The sequence below is a fragment of the Ammospiza nelsoni genome, chromosome 1 (genome assembly GCF_027579445.1).
Source record: "Ammospiza nelsoni isolate bAmmNel1 chromosome 1, bAmmNel1.pri, whole genome shotgun sequence".
NCBI classification, from domain to species: domain Eukaryota; kingdom Metazoa; phylum Chordata; class Aves; order Passeriformes; family Passerellidae; genus Ammospiza; species Ammospiza nelsoni.
In genome coordinates, this window is record NC_080633.1 from 46,887,801 (window position 1) to 46,907,523 (window position 19,723).

The 19,723-nt window shown below is 35.8% G+C and overlaps 1 protein-coding gene across 1 annotated transcript in view; it reads left to right on the forward strand.

Annotated features, from left to right (window-relative positions):
• BBS9 (Bardet-Biedl syndrome 9) overlaps positions 1 to 19,723 on the forward strand; it is a 286,159-nt gene that overhangs the window by 157,559 nt on the left and 108,877 nt on the right. The window contains exon 22 of the mRNA XM_059481140.1: positions 14,728 to 14,838. Coding sequence (XP_059337123.1) covers positions 14,728 to 14,838 — 111 coding nt within the window. The remainder of the gene's footprint in view (positions 1 to 14,727; positions 14,839 to 19,723) is intronic.

Sequence of the window (19,723 nt, forward strand, 5' to 3'; positions counted from 1 at the left end):
TTAATTGAGTTTCAATTTTAATTACTTACTGTCTTCTATGTAACAATAAACAGCTGTGCTGCACTCTGTGTTTCAAAGAACATTTACTCAGCCTTTAAATTTACCATTAGAGATCAAAGAGAAGGTCTGATGTATATGGATGATGAAGGATGCCTCAATTCAAATGGATGGGTGAGCAGAAATAGTGCAGCTAGAGGTAATAAATATTATGAACAACCTTTTTAATGTAGAGTTATGTGGTGCTGAACTATATTAAATTTTATGGCTGCATTGAGAAATCTTTTGTAATCATCTTAAAACTCTATCAGTATTGATAGGCATGTGTTTCTTCTAGCGCTTTTTTCAAATAAACTTTTCAGTCAACTGAGGGGTTTTAAAGTGAAAATAATTGCTGGTGACATTCTTGAAACCAGCTTATAAATAAATGGATGCTTGAATTACATATAGGGATTTGTGGAGGACATTTCAGGGTAAAATCTTGTTGAATGATCAGACTTTCCAATCTTAAAATCTATTTAAATAGATATGAATTACTTGATTTTATTTTCTCTAAAATGGAGCAGGTTTCTTGTAACCAGAGTAGTCATTAGGGGTATTAGGTTGCTGTTCAGAGATGCTTAAATGAAGTTACGAACTGACATTCTCATTTGAATCAGATTGTTAATAAAAAATGGAACAATGCAACAGGAGTTAGGCAGGAGATTTCAGTTAGCACAATAAATTATGTTAGATATCCTGAGTCTGGTTACATTTTACCAGAAAGTTGTTGAATTGAGATGGGGGAGATTCTATGGAGTAATGTAAAATAGACTCCAGCCAGATATGATGAAATAGTTAAAGATGTTAAGATCTAGAAAGGGTCATATAATGTGTTACAGACAGGATTTTCTTATGCTCCTGTGATTAAAAGTCCTTCTGAAAGTAAGACAAGTTCTTATGATGCCTTTGGCAGTAAACATCTGCCATGTTTTCCTACAAAGGAACTGCATTGGCAGAATTAATGCTTTGCAATTATATCCCAGTCTGAGGAGAAAAAATAAAGCAGTTGTGCTTGGATACTTCATTTAATTAGATATCAAGGGAAAAATGCTTGTTGTACGATTTTATAACAGATTTCTCAAATATTTTCAAATAAAAACCACTGGTGTCTTTGTCAAAAAGAGCCTTGGTTTTCGTCATTTTTGCAGCACATTAAAACCAGTTTTCTTCTAGCTTAGCGTGAAATTGATTCTCATGTGGATAAGTTGGTTCTCTCTGGCTATTGGATTGTCTGCATTGTATGACATAATTTTGGTTAGTGTAGTTACAGTGTATATTGTAAACCTTGTGAAGAAATAGAAGAAGTGTTCAGTTGTACTACCCACAGTTAATCTACTGTGAATTTGGGTCTGTGGTATGTAAAAGATATTCCTTCCAGTGTGTACTTTGCGATTCACTGTAAAATAGGAAGCTTTTTTTGTAACACATTGCCAAACCAAGAAAGGACTTCATTTGTTGGGTCAAATCATTCTTATTTAATGCAGGTATACCACTTTAGCAGGCTTGACCATCAGTGTTTGGGAGTAGGTGTTAAGGGAGTGATAATCATTCGTTTGCAGACCTGTGGTAAGGTTATGCTAAGGAGAACTTTATTTTGTCTGACACATTGGCTGGTAAGAAGGAAAGATCTTTGTTGTATTTTAGCCAGTTGAAGAATTTACCTTAGTAGAATGAAAAAGGAATAGTTATAGTGGTATACACCATTATGAGTCACCATGACAGGCTGCTTTAAGAAATTCTTGGCAGGTTCATCAGTCTGGTCCTTCTGAACAGTGAAAAAATTGCTCTGATCAACAAGATAAGGATGAAATACTGGCCCCATTGAAGCCACTGGAGTTTTGCCATTGACTTAATTTAGTCAGGATTTCTCCTGTTTATTTGACAGTTCTCTGTTAGTGTTCTAACATTCGTGTAGTGTTTGATAATCTGACTTAGCAGAATGCATGACAGTGAACCCTGAAGTGGATTTCTTTTAAAAGTACCTTCATAGTCTGAATTCACATCAGGTGGGTCTTTTTTCAGTGTTTGGACAAAGGGAAGGTACAGAAGGTTGTTTTTTCTTTAGCTTTTTGCAAATTTGATTTTAGTAGAAAGGAAAACACAACTAGAGAATTCTTTGTTGTGAGGAAAAAAAACTAGAGGACTGCAGAAGCCTCATTTTTCCTTGTAACTCTGAGGCTCTGATGGCACTGCTATACTCTTGTCTCTGTGACCAAGTACAGAGACAAAAGTATAAAGAAAATATGAAAATGCATTGATTTATTTCTATTAATTCCTACTGAGCACCAAATAGGAAACACTCAGCATGCTGTCTTAATAGCTGTCCCAAACCCTTTGCAAAGACTGACTTGAACAAATCCCACAGATTTTTTGAAATCTTTAAAGAAGAAGGTAAGGATCGATTGGGGAAGAGAAGGAAATAGAAAGAACCTGAAAGTACTTATTACTTTGAGTTATAATTATATGTTACGTTTGTTGCAAATCAAATGCAAAGAACCTAATGATACTTTATCACTTATGCTGTGGGCTGTAACAGAGAGGGCTTTTTGTGCAATTGGTACTTAACAAATTCAGGCATTTAATGGTACACAAAACCCCCACAAGTGTTAGAGAGTTCACAGGATAAAATGGACAGTTTGCTTTAAGTAGCATTTCATGTTAGAGAAAGTGCAGATGCTGCTGCAAGATGTATTATAGTTCCATAATCAGTGATAGATAACAAGAATTGTTTAACAATCCATATCCTATGTGTGCACTTAAGCCATGGCAGATCAATAAAAAAAGCATTAAGCCTGGTGCCAGCTGAAGATATTATACCTGCAGGCTGTTTGGGTATATAACGGAAACTGGAGCTGGATTTCAGTAACTCTCTTTAGGTAAATCATTATCTAGACAATGTCTTTTCCAATTTCTCTTTTAGTTCTGGGTCACTTGGAAAGGGAAAATCTATATTTAGCCAATGGAGTTTCTTTTTTAGCATTTCTAACAAAGTATAGCTAGTGTTCTAATGTCAGTGATGTCGTGCTTAATAGCAATAATGTAATCTTTTATTTGAAGTTAATCCTGAGTTCATCTGTTAAAATTAATTAGGATAATCTTTCTCAAAGCTTTGAAAACCTCTAATTTATTGTTATATACTCAGAATGTTGAGTGATGAGTTGCATTCTACATGCTCATCTGATTTCATAAATTTTGAATGAGGAAGAAAGTTCATTGGCCTGTAGGGAACTGTTTGTTGGATATGAAATCATGTTCAAAGCTTGAAGTTGCAGAAAAGTACAGAGTCAAGAAGTGCTTTAACCATGTTCAGAGGGAACACTGACTCTTCAATGTGCAGTCTTACACTCAGACAGCCTACCATTGCTCCACTTCACTTGGTGTTGTAGTCATGATCAGATTAAAGCAAAGGGGTAGAGAACACTTTTTTACCAATGAAATGTATCCTTGGCCTTTATTTATTCTGTGTTTGAGGTAATTAAGCTTATTTTATGAAGAGGAGCTGAGACAACCTAGCATGCTTCAGTAATCTTGAGAGAAGATTAATTGAAGAGAATCATAATGCCACAGTAAGTTTGGCTGTACAACAAATTCTCTATATGAATGCAGACTTTCAATTGAAGGAAATTAAGAAGCAAGATGTTTACGTTGTGGGATTTTTTTTTGTTTGCGGTGGTTTGTGTTGTTTTTGATGGGTATTTTTTATTTATAGAAATTGTCCTCCATCAAGTTACTGCTTTTCGTGAAGGTGTTCTGATCTTACCAAGGTCTGTAGGAATTTTGCTGCTATTGGAGTAAACGTTGAGTAAAAGTTGATATCAAGTCTAAAAGACCCCCAACCCGTCAATCAAAATGATGTAGTTCTTTTTTCATATTGAATACTTCTTCTGTCCAATGACATGAAGAGGACAATGTATGATAATAGTGTTTGTAGTAAATTTGACTCTAAAATATTTAGAATAACTTCAGATAGCCCACAATTGTGGGCACTAAGAGATTGCTTATGCTGTTAATGAATTGTGAAAAGAAGTTGATATCACATATTATGGGTGTGAGGTCAACAAGCTACAGTGATGGCCTTTGGATGCCATATTTTTAGATGGTCTTTGGTTTGCCACTCAGATACAGGTATTTGGCCTAGTTAGTTTATTTCAAGTAATGTACAAGTAGAGAAAGTATAGCTAGTAAGTCAGTGCCAGTTAAAGATAATTAGATAGTTTAAAGAAAGAGAAGATGGACTATAAAAAGCCCCAGTAAAGGAAAAGTTTCATTGCTGAAGTATAGAAGAAGCAGCAGGCATAGTGTTAGTTTAATCAATAGCTTCATAAAGTCCACCAAATGATTTAAAGCATATCAACATTTGAAAAATACTAGCTTTGAGAATGGCTTTAAACAATTTAAACCAGTTTCAAATTATATCTGACTTTCCAGACCAAGTAGTGATGATAGCCTAGAAAAAGGAATATACTAGTATGTTCTTTTGGTCTAGTTCTGTAAGAGGGTGTATTCAGTATTGCTTGGTTGCATTTTGATAGCAGGGAGCTGCAGGGGTGGCTTCTCTGAGAGGCTGCCAGAAGGTTTCCCCTTTTCCAACATAGCCAATGCCAGCCAGCTCCAGGGCAGTCCCATCACTGGCTCAGACCCAGCCCATCAGGGGTAATGGCAGCACATCTGGGATTTTGTATTTAAGAAGGGAGGGAAAAATTCTGTTAAACTGCAGTTGGAGAGAGGAGTCAGAATGTATGAGAAAAACAACTCTGCAGATGCCAAGGTCAGTGGAGAAGGAGGTGGCTTGGGTACTCCAGGTACAGGAGCAGAGATTGCCCTACAGCCCATGGTGAACATCCTGGTGAGGCAAGCTGTTCTCCTGCAGCCATGAAAGTAGATGGTGGAGCAGATCCACCTGCAGCCCATGGAGGTGGATGTGCTCAAAGGAGTTTGGGACCCCATGGAGAGCCTGGCCTGGAGCAGGCTCCTGGCAGGACCTCCAAACTTGTTTCCTCTCTTTTTTTTCTTGATTGGTGTGATTGGGCAAAGCAAGCCATAAGATCTCTCCAGTTTTGTGTTATTTGTCCAATATATTTAAATGTATTTGGAATAGTATATTTCATAGTTTAGTCTTCATCTTGCTTTGTATACTTTCCTCAAAGATGAGCTAGGCATTCCTAAATTATTTTTTGTTTAAAATAAGCATTACAAAATGTGTATTTAAGTTGAAATAGACTTCTCTAGCATGTACTGATATTGTACAAACAAAGAAAAAGGTGATTTGGCGGGGAAGGGAAGTAGGGGCTCCTCTTTGCCTACGATTTTCACTTTGTACTTAAGCAGATTTCAGGGTATCCAGTCACATTTAAAAATACAGTGTGTTTTAAAAATGAGTAGGCCCTTGTCCTGGTCAAGCTACAAGATGATCCCTAAAACCTAGAGAATTAAATAAGCACAAGGCATAAAAGTAGCAGACTGAGAGCATCACTTGCTCAGTCACTTACTTTATTTATTACCTTAGACAGTAGCAGCAATGTCAGCTTTTAAATAAAATGCAATAGAACAGTTAATCCTGTGCTTTCTCATATAAAAAGCCACTTTGTTTCAGACATAGCATTTTTATTGTAAAAGCAGACCTTGCTTTTTACAGAAAAAAAAAGGCAAAAAAAAGGAAGCAGCTGAATTTGAACAGAGTTCTCCCTAACTATTCATTATCTTCTTGTAAATATAGTTCATTTTATGACATTAATAAAACTGAGTCTCTTCCCCCTCTCTGAAAAGTTCAGTGCCAGGATTCTCCCCATTTATTAGAGATTTTTGGAAGCATAGTTTTTCAGATCTTCAGATACTTTGTGTTTGGTCAAAAGATACTTTGCAGTTTTGTAAAGCTGATTTAATTTAAAGTTTATCATGTGAAGCACATGAATCTCCTGGCTAGTTCTTAAAATGCTTGCAGGAGATATGACATAAAATGTTTATTTATGAAAAATTGTTTACCCCTCAGTTGTATCACGTCCATAACATTTGAATGGTAGTGACTTTAGTAAAATTGCATGATTTGCACAAGTACGGGTGTGATACTAGTGAAGGAATAAAATTCTACAGTTTGCAGAGTAAAATTTTCTGAATAGGAACTTCTGTAAACAAAGGAAAAAGTTCTGTCTATAGGATAAGATGCAATTTTAAATTATTATGAGCAGTTTTGTGCTCATTTCCTCCAAATAAACTAAATTAATTAAATGGCATTATAATCCTTAGTGGAGCCAAAGTTGCCTTTTCTTGATTCCTCCTAAAGTTAATCCCAGAGGCTTTAATGCTGTGGAAGGTTGAGCTAACCAAGGTAATACTTGGATTTATTTGCTAAGTGGAGTATATAGTGAATGAAGTATTAAATACTAGTGAAAATAAAGTAAATATAAGCAGCATATGTTTCCTTTTGCAGTGTTGGAGCAAAGATAGGTTAGTATAATTGGATTGATTCTTAACTCCCAGTCCAATGAATAAAAGTAATAGCAGAAAATTATATTAAAACAACATTTTTAATTACTAAACAATGTTTAGTAATTAAATTACAATACAGTGTTATTTACATGTTCTACATACTATGGAAAAATCTAATATTTAGGTACATCTGAGAAAGTAGAAATTTCCAATAATTAAAACAATGCTATCTTTGATGTAATTTACTGAGAAGCAAGAATTTTCAGCAAAAGTTGCTTTTCAATTGTGGAAGGAAACTTCAGTATTGTTAAAAAAGCGAATTCTCTTTTTTCCTTATGAATGCTTTAATTTCCTAAACTTTTAGTGCCCAAAGTATCTAGATGCAGTTTGTCTTATAAATCCACCAGAAAGATCTTGGTTTATTTCAATAACTTTAAAAGAGGATGCTTTTATCCATGTTTATTTCATCACTAGATAGGTAAATGAATAGATAGAGAATAGTAATTTATTTATGTTCTAGGAATTGGATAACTATTCATAATTAGATAAGAAATGGTTGGATAATTTCAGAATGCTAATAGATAAATCTGTATCTGTTTTGACCTCTATTCCCTATATTTTCTATTTGGAGGGGTTGGAAGGGAAGGAAGAAAAGAAAGCCCTTGTTCAGAAACTCCATCTCTGTGTTAGAAAAAGGTAATTTAGTCTCATTCATAAACAGAACAATTCACCTCCATGGTTTCTATTCAGGGATGAAAAAATAAAAATGAATTTGTGAACAATTCCTTCCAAAGTGGCCAGTTCTGTGTACTTCTCTTTCAGTAGTCCATCCACAATAGTGCTATGAAGTATTATTATGTTACCAATTTAATTTACTTTTCTGAGCAACATGCATTCTTCAGTACCTACATTTTAATCCCAGTTGCTAGTCCACTGTCTTCTGTTATCCACAGCATATCTGATATCACATCTGATGTCAGCATGTTTTGTTCCTGTATTCTCTAGCCCAGAATCCTGCTTAAGCATGCATGTGCTTCTTATTTGATTTCACTCAGTTTCTCATCTGGATTAGGCATAGATCCCACATCAAGTGTTTCTGTCTCACTACTGTTCTCTCAAGGCTGTCTCAAACATCCAAAATCCCCAGCATAACAAGGCCCCATGCAGCAAGTTGCGTTGTCTTATATTTCTTGTTCACAGCTAAGATAAAAATCAGATTTTCACTGACGTACATTTTTAGCTTTCTCCTGTTGTTAAGTGTTTTGTTTAGGCCAATATACTGTAAACTCCCTGCCGATAAATAGTTTTGTTCCCCTGAATCAGTCAAAGACTGCTAGCTTGGACTTTGCACTATGCTTGTGTGATGGAACTCTTTCGTAACTTGTGGGTTACAACACTACAAACCAGGCCACAGACATTCACAGTCTCTTCAACTTCTGAGTGCAGGGAATGAGGACTTGCTCTTCCTTCACCAGTAAGTCCAAAATCTGTGTGTGTAGGCACATACGTACAAGTATATGGTATATATGTGTCTTCATTATTGAGTCTTCAACTGGAAGAAAATTTCATGTATGTGCTCCTGGAAATACAAGTGTTTTAAATAGGAATAGGAGCAAAATATTTCTCTGAATTTTCAGAATGATGGATGCCAGGAGGGTTTGTTATCAAGGCTATAAAAGTTGGTTTCAGTCTGTTTACTTTCACTGTATGCTGAAGAAAGGTTAGAGACTACATAAAGGCAATGTTATGAAAGTTTTTTTGTCAAGCATGCTCCAGAGATCCCAGCTGCTCCAAACACTGTCTTTGAGGTGCTCTCTATTGTGTTGGCAGATAGAAACTAGATGTGGCATTGGAAATTCTTTTAAATATGCTTTTAGCAAAAATAATAAGTGTTTATCAAAGGGAGCATTACCTACTTAAGTTTTTGATGTAAGTTAATATAAAAGTCTAAAGGTCTAGCAGCCTCCTTACAGCTGTGTATTACCAAAGCAATGCAATGCAGGCTCTACAGATTAAAAAAAAATTCATTAAAAATATTTTGTATAAAGTTCTTTGTGTATTTCATATATGCATATATCCAAATACATAAATGTGTATATCTATGTGTCCAAAATGAGTTTATCTGTATAAAACAAAACAAAAGCCTTGATTATTCTGCTTGCTCCCCAAAAAGGTATCATGAAATTAGTTTGTTACTGAATGGAGAATATTGTCCTGAGAACAGAATGATGACAGTATATTCTGTAACTTCTGCTACTGCTTTATTTAAGCATTCTGAAAGAAAACCATGTTTAGTTAGTGTAGTTGGCTTGAAAAGACAGGGGTCTGCTAGGGAAAGCAGGAGCCTCCCTTGAAATGGAAAATTTCCATTTCAAAACCCCCTCCCTCTGAATGATTACAAATTTGAAATTAAGGGGCTCTCAGGTAAAGATATGGGAATAGGAATAACAGTTCTTTACTAGGAAATATAAAAAAAACCTGACAACCACTGGCAGGGTCAGAATACAACCTGATGCCCTGTTGGTCAGGGTGTGGGTAGCAGTCCCATTAAATGGTGGCTGCAGTCCCCCTGGAGTGACAGATGTGGTTCTGTTGAAGCAGAGATCCTGTAGAAGGGTGTAATTTTCCTCTGAAGGTGCAGTGGTGATGTACATGGGCCTGGTCTTCCTCTGGGAATCCAGTGGAGAAGACAGCTGCTCCTCTGAGCATCCAGTGGGAAAAGGCTGCTATGGTGTTCCAAATCTCAGATTATATCTGGGTAGGAATGCTTGGCTCCTCCCTCTGGGTGTAGCATCTCACAAAGGGATGGTGTAATTTTATCAGTCATGCAGTGACACTCCATGGCCTGCCCATTAACAGAAGATATCTCCCTGAAGGGAGGATTGGTTGTGGAAGAGATAAAGAAAACTGCCCATTTAAGAAGATAACTGTCCCACCTCTAATAGATGGCAATAGAATACACACCCCTAGTCGCATCTTGTAACCCAAGACAGTTATGATAAACAAAAGCTATACTTCATAATGCACTGAATATGGGAAAGAGGATGTGAGACCCAATCAACAAAAACCACCAGGTGTTTTGTGAGGCAGTGTGCTCTGAAAAAATAGTGATTTTTATTGTTGTGTTATTTGTCAAGAGTTGATGATTCCCTTGAAAAATCCCTTTGTAAGCTGATTGTTCTTTTCTGTTATGTAAAAGCAGATGGATACCCTCCAAGCACTACAAAATTCAGTAAGTTGTCTCTCCCAAGATATATCAGAACATAGACCGTGTTTTTCAGCCAGTCTGTGTTCATCAGGTGAATAGGTCGGGTGGATGGAACAATGCACTTTTGTAGCCAAAGCAAAACTGTCATCGTTTGTCCTTTGTTCTCAGCATGTAACAAGTGCCTTTGGTAGATATTGGGTGGGGTTTATTCAGTTCACTGTTCCTGCATTCTCAGTCCTGAGTTAGTAAGGGTACTACTGAATGTTGATCTTGTGTTCTTGGCCAAGTGTCCAATAATGTGTCTTTAATGAAAACAGCTGTTGGATCTGCTCTTAGCAATGTGTTTCCCAATGCCATTCCTATGACTTGCATACCAAATGCACTGAACCTCATCCTGGAAGAATGGCCAAGACTATTTGACAGCTTAAACACCACAGTTGCTCCCATAAAGAGCTTCTGCTGCCAAAGTACCCTGAACTTTGTAAGTCAAGGTTTTATGAACTCAGGCATGTTCAAAATACTTGAATGGGCTACAAGCTGAAACAGAAGCCGCACAATTGGTGTGAATTATTTTTGCATAGCTCTCTGTGCAACTCGTGACAACTCATTATAGGAAAAAAAATTATGGAATTTAAAAACTGGAGGTTTTTGTTAAGAAGTAAACATGAGTAAATCAGAACAACAGTTTAGTATGTCTCTGTGTGCTTCCATTTAAAATATGTTTTGATGATTTTCTATAACCTTGGACTACATATTCTGTTGGTATATCTTTTTTCCCCTAATTTGTTCTACTGGAATGTAGTACAGAAATATTTTTCCATAATTTTTTTGAATTTGGTTGTGTCAAAGCACACAGAAAACAATGGAATTGTGTGACTGCAGGATTGTAGCCACTGTTAGACTTAAGTGATAAGTTCTGAAATCTATAACTGATTATTTAGTGACTCTGCATTCTGCAAGTGAATATCCAATCTAAACCTGGACTGTTTGGTATTGGGAAATGTATCACTGTTTGTTACCAGGCACCTATTTAGGAAGAACAAACAAACAAACACACCTTTTTCTCTGCCTTCCCTTCCCCTTCCTCCCTGCCTTCCTGTCTTAGTCCCCCAACCTCCTCTTTCTCTCTCCCTTATTTTTTCCCCTTCCTCATAATTCTTCTCCCTCTTTCTCCTCAAACTCTGCAATGGAAATGTGTTGGCATTCCTGATATGTTTCTATTCAAATTATAGCCTCTAAGCCGGAGCTGGTATGTGAGTAAATGTTCTATGGATCTCATAATACACTCAAATATGTATTGTTTTCTTCTATAGATTGTGTTGTTTTATCTTCCATTTAAAAAACAGCAATAGCATTACTTATCTTCACCACCTGCATGCAATGTTTACTTCAACAGACAGGCTACTTTCTGATGGGAAGATCCTAATAAAATTTAGAGGAATTGAATAAATGCAACCAGCAGAATCAGTTCAATTAATTCATAAACTCTTAAAGAGAGAATAACCTCTAAAGCATTAGACTGCACTTTTGGTGTACACTTTGCTAAGATTGTCAACAGAACAGCAAACTCAAGTGAGCATGGTTTTGGGTATAGCTTTTTGAAATATCTATGAAATAATTTTACTGTTTAGATTGTCTTCATTTTATAATGGTATACATATGGATGCAAAACCTGCTATTTACAGAGCTTACTGCTCATAGTTTGACTATCTTGCTGCCAAAGACTGCTCAGGAAGCTGTTTCTTCTTATTTCTATGGACTCTTGTAAGAATTAATTTCCGAGGAAAATGGAAACTTATGCTTAGTTTAGGCTGTGATTGAGTGGAAGAGAAAGAAACTCAAATAATCTTTACCTCAAAGTGCCTTTTCATTTTTTCACTTTTGTTTTCCTGTTTTTCAACTTTTAAAGCCATATTAAAATGCATAAAAACAGGGTGATAGGAATCTGTAGGAAAACTGTCAAGACTTAATTTTTGTTCAATATGTGTTATATGTTTATATTTCCTTTGGGTGTAGGTATCTTTTTCCAGCTTAAGAACCAAAAGTGTTACAAAAACAGATGTAGTGAAAATAAGCAAGAGAAGTCTCATTTCCTTTGGTGAACAAAGTTCACAATTAGCTTGAGTGTAATTTTATGCATGTTGTACCCTATCAAGCAGTTTTGTTGACAAAAGCTTGCTTTCTTGGATTTATTGCAACTGATAAAAGATCTGTGATGCCAGACAAGAATTTAGCTACATGGAAAAGGGGGAAAGAGTGGGTCAGATGTAATAACATATTCTAGATGTTATTCTTGCCAACAATTAATGGGAAAATTAATTTTATGAAGCTCTGTTTACAGACTGACATCTGGAGGACTTCTCAGCTTGGATAATTTCCAGTGTGTAGATTTATGTACTACCATTCCTCCTCTTTTCCCCTTTTTTCCTTAAATATTCCACTTTTCAGATCTGTACCATTCAGTTAATTGTGAATGAATGTGAATTATTTTGTTGCTGTGATTTCTTTTAGGATTCAATGTACATAAAAACTGAAATTGCGTGCTAAAACAGATATTCAGTGAATACTTATTGAAATGTATTTAGAGATACAAAAAAAAATCAGAGTTTTTTAACTTAAAGAAGTTCTGATCACAGAAGTCAGAATATAGACCATAAGTAGAACTTTTGAAGTATGAAATGAAAAGCTTGTAGTCCTAGCAGAAAAGGTCTTTTTTTCCTCTGTTTTTTTCTTTTTTCTTTTTTTTTTCCCATATAGCTGTCTTTTTGAGTTGGAAAATGTTTTTGAATCATGAAATCTTGGTCTACCAAATATTATATTGAGTAGTGTGTACTTGTGCCTTATCCAGTTTCTTTTTCAGTCTAGGGAAATTTTGAAATTTGCTTTGAATGTTTCCCTTCTTTCAGTGTGGCAGTAGTCGTAGTGTGGTCTCCACACCTTCCTTCCTGTGGGAAATCATAGCGTGTTGTCAAGGGGAGCTGTTGTTATCTTGAGGATATGTATCCGTGTATTTTCCTACTTCCTTTTAACAAGTAGTGTGTTGTAGCTAAGGGCAAATAGACCTTTTCCAACTCATATTCAGTCACTGTCATGATTGAAAACTAATGAAATATTTTGGCACCAGAGGCCCTCAGTCCTCAAGGCTATGTAAGTTACTGAATTTTGGGTTTAAGAATGAATGTTAGAAAATGTCTCTATTTTCATGTAGAAATTCAATAGATACTAATTGACTTGGTGAGTTTTCACTCATGTTACAAAATGTTATAATATTAAAATATATGATGCTAGTCTTAATAGTTCTTTGGGGCAGGAGACCTTAATTTTGTATCCTGTATTTACAGGCTAGTGTTTAAGAGTGTAGATTTTGTCTGAACAATAAGAATGTGAAGAATCTAAATTGACTTGTTAAGCACTGATTTCTGTTTCCTCGAATCTTGTAGCTTACATTTTAGTCACAATTTTCAAATGACAACAGAAGTACTGGTTTACAGATATTTATTTTCATTTAGGCTGTTGGTACATTTATCTTTAATGCAATGTCAGACATGACCCTACTGTTACAGTATTTTAACACGAAGAGGTTTTTTTTTTAAATTTCCAATTTTCTCTTCCATTTTTATAGCAGATATCCTAAATATTTGAAGCTGTCATGGGTTGCAAGTCTGATGCATTTACTCCTCACCTTCCTTTCTTACTGAAAAAAATTTTCTTGCTGTAAATCAAACATAAATCCTGTGATGCAATTCATACTTTCTCTCAGGGTGTATTTAGATAAAGCAGCTTGTATCTTTACTCTTCCTTAGGAGCCATAGGTGCTGTATTAGTTCTTTATCTGGTAGGACTGAGTGTTTTCACAGGTTTCACTGGAGCTGCCATGCTTTACCATGGCTACTCAATGTGGTACATTTCTTCAAGACATGGTGCATTCGTTTGCCGGTGATTCTGAAACTGCCAGGGAAAATGCAACTCTCCAACTTAAAAATGCAACCTTTTCTTAAATTTTACTCAATTTAGTAAGGGGAGGCTAGCCAGTGTTGCTGCAAATTTGATGCACTTTTTATGGGGCCTGGAATAGAACATGTCTTTTTAAAACAGAGCAACTCTTGCATGAAGGTAAAAAGTCAGTCCATGCCGTTGGGAGTTGATGTGCTGCTTACAAACGTGCTTTCAGAGCCCAATAGATGAGTACATGGATTTGTTTGCTTGCTAGTGGTGTTCCTGGGAGGGCTGTGAGAAAAAGATGCAGCTCAGCTGTGTGCTGTATTGTTGGCAATGTGCTTTCTGTGAGGCCATCTTCTTGCTGTGGAATAGTGACACATCCTCCAGTGTCCTGACCGCAGCTGTTCTGAAATAAATATACATCAGCCTATTCCACTGCAAGCTACTCCAGCTGATACTACTACTAGATTATACCTCTCTTCATACTTTAAATGTAGGCATTTAAACATATTTGAAGAAAAAGCTGTAAGTAATTGTGTTGTCTAATGAATGGCTCATAAAACAATGTTGAAATATACAAAGATGTTATACCGTATATCCTATAATTGCATGAGTAAGGTGTGTTATTGGACACTGAAAGTGTCCCTGCATTTCCTTTAATACACATACTGTATTTAATAGCCCATCAAAAAAAATCAGCAGGTCATTTTCTGTGGCAAGCTAACAATCTTCATAGGTTTGTTGATTTTGTAAAATTATTTCATTCACAATTATTTTATTACAAAAATAGCTCCCAGTAATTTGTTCTTTAATAAAAATCACATTATTTTCCATGTTTTATATGGAACCAGTTTTGCATATTCTGTGATCTAAATGAATTCAAACTTTTTTTCAAGATGACATAAATAGTAAAGAGAATTCATTAAAGCACAATCAGCCTTCTAAACAATGGTAATTGTTTTCTTTAGCAAATGTTTCCTTGAAGTGAAAGTAAAGACTATTTTAGTTTTATATATTCCTGTCAGCTAATTTATTGCCTGTTTTCCTCAGTTATGCACCAGTGAATTTGTTTTGTTGGATAAACCCCACATTAAGAGTTGTCCATTTTCACCTAGGTGGCTGTGCTACAATCCCAGAGTCTGATCTAGAGGAAAGGACCTTTATACCTGGCTCCACAGCGGTGTTTGCCAGTCATGGGCAGACCACAAAGCAGAAATCCAAGCCTGGTAAGAAAAGGAAAATTATGTTATTTCACTTAGAGGGGTATAGCTCATCTTTTCAGAGTGCTTGTGGACACACGAAAAAAAAAGGCATCTATTTCAGCCTTTGTTGGCATAATTTCTAGTTTAACTTGCTACAATAGTACAATGTGTAGGATTCTGAACTTACTCAGCTTCTTCTGTCAAGAATGGCTCAGCTGTAAAGGTCGATCTTGGAATGAAATAACTTCACAGTTCAAAGGTTTTGTTCTGCGTAGTACTTGAATGAGATTCTCACAGGTTTTATTCATGATCTCTTCCACAGAGGCAAAATGAAACTGTGGGCATTTTGGTGTAATAAAGGGGTTTTTTTTCCCTGTGGTATGGTGGTTACACTTTGCGCCAGCTGATTAAAATATGGTCATTACTTATCTTTTGTGGGGAGACTTCCTAGAATTTCAGAAAAATATTATTGGATATAATAAAATGAAATTATACTGGCTATAAAATATGCTGCATACAGTGATGACACATTTTCTGGAAAGACTTCTTGCTGCCGGGAACTGTGATATAGTGTTAACATATTTTAAAAGCAGCTCTGTAAAGTACTGCCTTGCAGTTTAATAAAGTGTCTGGTAAATTCTCAGGTTTTGACTATAGCAATTTCACATTTTGCTTGCTAAGTTGTACCTTCACACTTCTTTTCCCCTCTCCTTGACGGATTTTATCCTATAATATTTATTATAAAGTGTATTTGAATGTTGCTTGTAAATCAGAAGTCATAATTATGGATGGGTGTTGAAGTTAAGAAAAGCAGCTTAGAGGTTGCAACCAACAACAGTAAAAAAATAACAAGTCCTTATTCATCTGCAAAACTCAGTTAATTGTGTGTTTAAAAAGCATTCAGCTCCTTGTTTGTCCAGCTAATTGTAGCACAGACAGGCAGGGAGTTGGAATAGATAGTTAATTTCAGTAGTAGAATTTACATTAGCAAACTTTTATTAGTAGGCAGGAAAGAAGGGTATCTAATGCGGCAATGTATAATAATGCCACAGTGTAACTTAAAAATTAGTACCTGCTTACAAAAAAAAAAAAAAAAATTCCCTGAAGGCCTACAGCTCTGACTTTTCTAGAATGCTAATTACTTGTGGTCCTCATGGATTTCAGGTCAGTAGAAGAAGAGAGCCTGTCGAAGTTGACATAAATATAGTTTAACCTTTGCCATCTGGATATATTAAGTAACCTCCTGGTTATGGAAAAGTATATGATCTCTCTGATGTGGGGTACAATCCTGATAAAATTCCAACTTTAGGCAGTTAGATTAATAACTCACAAACATATGGCAGTTTATATCTCTTTTCCTGATGCTCCAGTCTTCTGATCAAGCGCATATTTGTCCTTCAGTAGGTAGTGTCCTCCTATATTTAAATAACCTTTTTACTGAAAAGACTAGCATGAGTGGAAAAGTGTAGAAATGTATTCATGAGCTCCAGAAACAACAGCATAGGGACCTGGATATCCTAGTGTAGGTCTTAGCCCATGATATAAATTGAGACTTACGTCACATAGCTGGCTGTTGTTGCTTTGTAACTATAAAAGGCAGAATGAAAACTTTGAAAGCTTTTAAAGTGTCTTCAGGTTTACAGCCATGTGTTATATGAGTGAGTTTAATTCATTCATGGTAAGAATTGACTGCCATCTGCCAGCAAGTGCTGCAATATAGAGAACACCTAGAATATCTGCCACCAAGCTGTCTGGAAATTCTAATTGCTATGAGTGTAAGAGCCAAGGGAGCTACTTAAACCTGAAGGTAACAGTAGGCATGAAATCACAGCCTTTCAAGGTTTTTCTGTTCATGATATTTTTGGACTGATTTCTTGCTCAGGCACCACAGGCTGCAGCAAGACCATGGTGATTACAAAGAGCCTTCAAAGAATATTTTCTGTATCTTATGTATCGTTTTATTTAAATTTGCATTTAATTTAACTATGTGCAGTATATGAGAGAGACAAAGGGACAAAGTAGAGTAAAAGTAATTTTTCTTGTCATATCTTCCTTCATTTCCTAATGGAGTTCAAGATAGATTCTCATGATAAGTTGTGGGTTGGTTGGTTGTTTGATGACCCTAGTGACCTAGTGGGTCACTTCCAGCTCAGGATGTTCTGTGATTATATGATAATGTGTTGTATGAGCTATGCAAAGAACTGGGGGAAATGAGGGACTGAGACCCGGAAGACTGTTCTGTGAGAAACTGTGCTGTAGGGCATCATCCTGTCACAGACTTGCAAGTTATCTCATTTAAAGTATTATACTAAGACTTTCCAGGCAGCTGCTAAGCATGCAAACAAGACTTTTAGCTTTACTTGGAATAGTTACTTAGGAGAGCAGAAAATGACATCCAGTAGTCATCTACAAGTCTGTGCAAGGACAGAATGAGTGGTTTTAGCCCAATCATGGAGTGTCTTTGTGGGGGGAATTACTGGATTTATGATGTTTTGTTTTAATTGCTGAAGTAGTTCTCACTGGGTTGTTTTTCTTATTTTTTTCTAATCCAAGTATATTGTGATTTCATAGTGAAGAATGGGATCACATTCATGGTATTTGGAAGCTAATGGTATTATTGCAGTTGTAGGAGTAGATTCTTTTAGATGCCTTTTGCTTTGAGTAGGTACAAAATACTCCCTTAACATTCTCTGTCCCAGTGAATGGAAAAGAAGGCATGCATTTCTTACCACCTCAAGATGTGGAGTCTGTGTGCATTGCCTTGATATGAATAGTGCTAGCATGATAAATCCCTGCTGATTTTGTTCTTGCTGTTTTAGAAGGAGGACAGAGCAGCATATATTGCATTTAGACTACACAAGCCTAGTGGAGAGTTTGAATTTAATTTGAAGTTCACTTATGTCTTTACTGTCTCCATGAACTCACAGCTATAACACCAATGGTGACCTCTACTGCTATCAAAAATATGAATGTAGTGATTGTAGACTCTGCATATGTACTGTGGAATTCCTTTCTCTTTTGATGTACTCTTCCTGCTGTCTTCTGTTTTCTTCTTTACAAGTTATGTATTCCTAACCAGAGTTGCTTCTGCTTGAGTGATTTGACTTTACTGAGAAGTTTTCATGTCTTCTAGAGGGTAACGATTAAAGAGATTTGCAGAGCTCTACTTCTCAAGCTCTCACTTGTGCTAGAATATTTCTGTTGGAATTAATTGAAAATGTGGTTTGTTGCAAAGAGGTATAAAGAAGTTCTTGTACGTGCAGGTTTTTTAGAGAAATCTCTAAGAAATATGGGAAACTGCCTTAAAACAGCAATTAAACTGTGCTGGTGGTGAGCTTTAGGATGTAATAACAACATATGCATTTATCAGTATATAGTCCTTTAAGTATTTTGGACTCCTTGTATACCTTGTGCTGCAGGCTACTTACTATGAAAGAGAACTTCCTAAGACCTTTTTTTCCAACAAATATTCCTACTGATTGTTTTACATAGAAAGGGTCTGGTTGGTTTTTTTCATGAGTAAAGAGTTTTATGCTGGTAAATCATGACTAACTTCTCTAAATTGATGGAAAAGCAGATTAAAAGTTAGTATGAATGAAAGAATATTTGTCTTGAAAAATGTATCTTGATTTTTTTGGGTGTTGTTGTTGGGTTTTTGGGTGAAACCATTGTGCTGATTACACTGTAATTACCTTACTTGTTCAGGATTTTACAGCACTGGAAGTCAGATTTGTCAAGTGTCATGACACGCAGGTAGTGGAATTTTCACAACTTGTAAGACTTGATTTTTCTGGGGGAATTTTTCATCTTAGATCCTGTAAACCTATTCTGTAAATGGTCTATCTAAACAACAACAACAAAAATCTTTAATATTTAAGGGAAATATTTGCCTGACTTTGCCATGATAATTCAGAATAGTTGTCTCTTCCTGAGAGAGCAGTATGGCGCTGTATTTACATTTATTGTTTAAACACAAATATTTCTGAGAAGCTATTTATAAGACAAAATATTTAGCGTTTGGATTTGCTACTCTGCTTCCACTGTTTTAGTTATATTCTTTGTAGGTTGCTGTCATGCAAATATTTAGATGGCTTAAAGATTAAATTTCGAAGTTCTCATCTTCTATGATTATATTTAGTAAAGTAAATAAACTTCCATAGTTTAATATTCAAAGCACCTAAGACCAAAAACTGTGTCAGCATTTCTGTTTGATTGGAATAGACTTTTCATTGTCGTTATTTTGAGTGTGGCTTATTCTTTTTGATTAAGCAGACAGGCACCTATACATAGATGACAGTGAGGTTGAGCTATAAACTCCAGTAAAACCAGACCTTCTGAGTGTCAGATTTTAAAAACACCCTCCAAAGCTGCACCTAGACATGGTACTGCTGCATGTCTTTAGTGTATTTTATTTATTTTGCTACTTTTTCTCCAGCATTGAATGGCAATGTTCATGTAGATGTTGTAGGTGCCATTTAAGAGATCTTTCAACTTCACCCTTCTAATCAAAGATTGCTGTTTTTAATAGCCTAGACAATTTTAAGAACTATCCCGTGGTTCCAGCTCACAAAGGTGTTTGCTTGCACTAACTTTTTAGCAAACAAGATTGAAACTATTTTCCTTTAAAGGGTCTAGGGACACATTATATTTATCTATGTGCTTAATTTTTCTTATGAGTACACAACTGTGTGAAACTGCAAACTACATTTGCTAAGGAGCTCATCAAAAAGTGATGTAATATAGGATGAAATTTTGTGATAGTGTTTCATGTATTTGATTTTAGAAAGGAGTGCTTTTAAACACTTGGCTTTCTATAGAGTTAGATAGTAAGGAGCTTTTGGGTATGAATTTCTGCCAGCTCTCCACTGAGTCTTTTTATTTTTGTACTGAACTGTTCTTAATATTACTT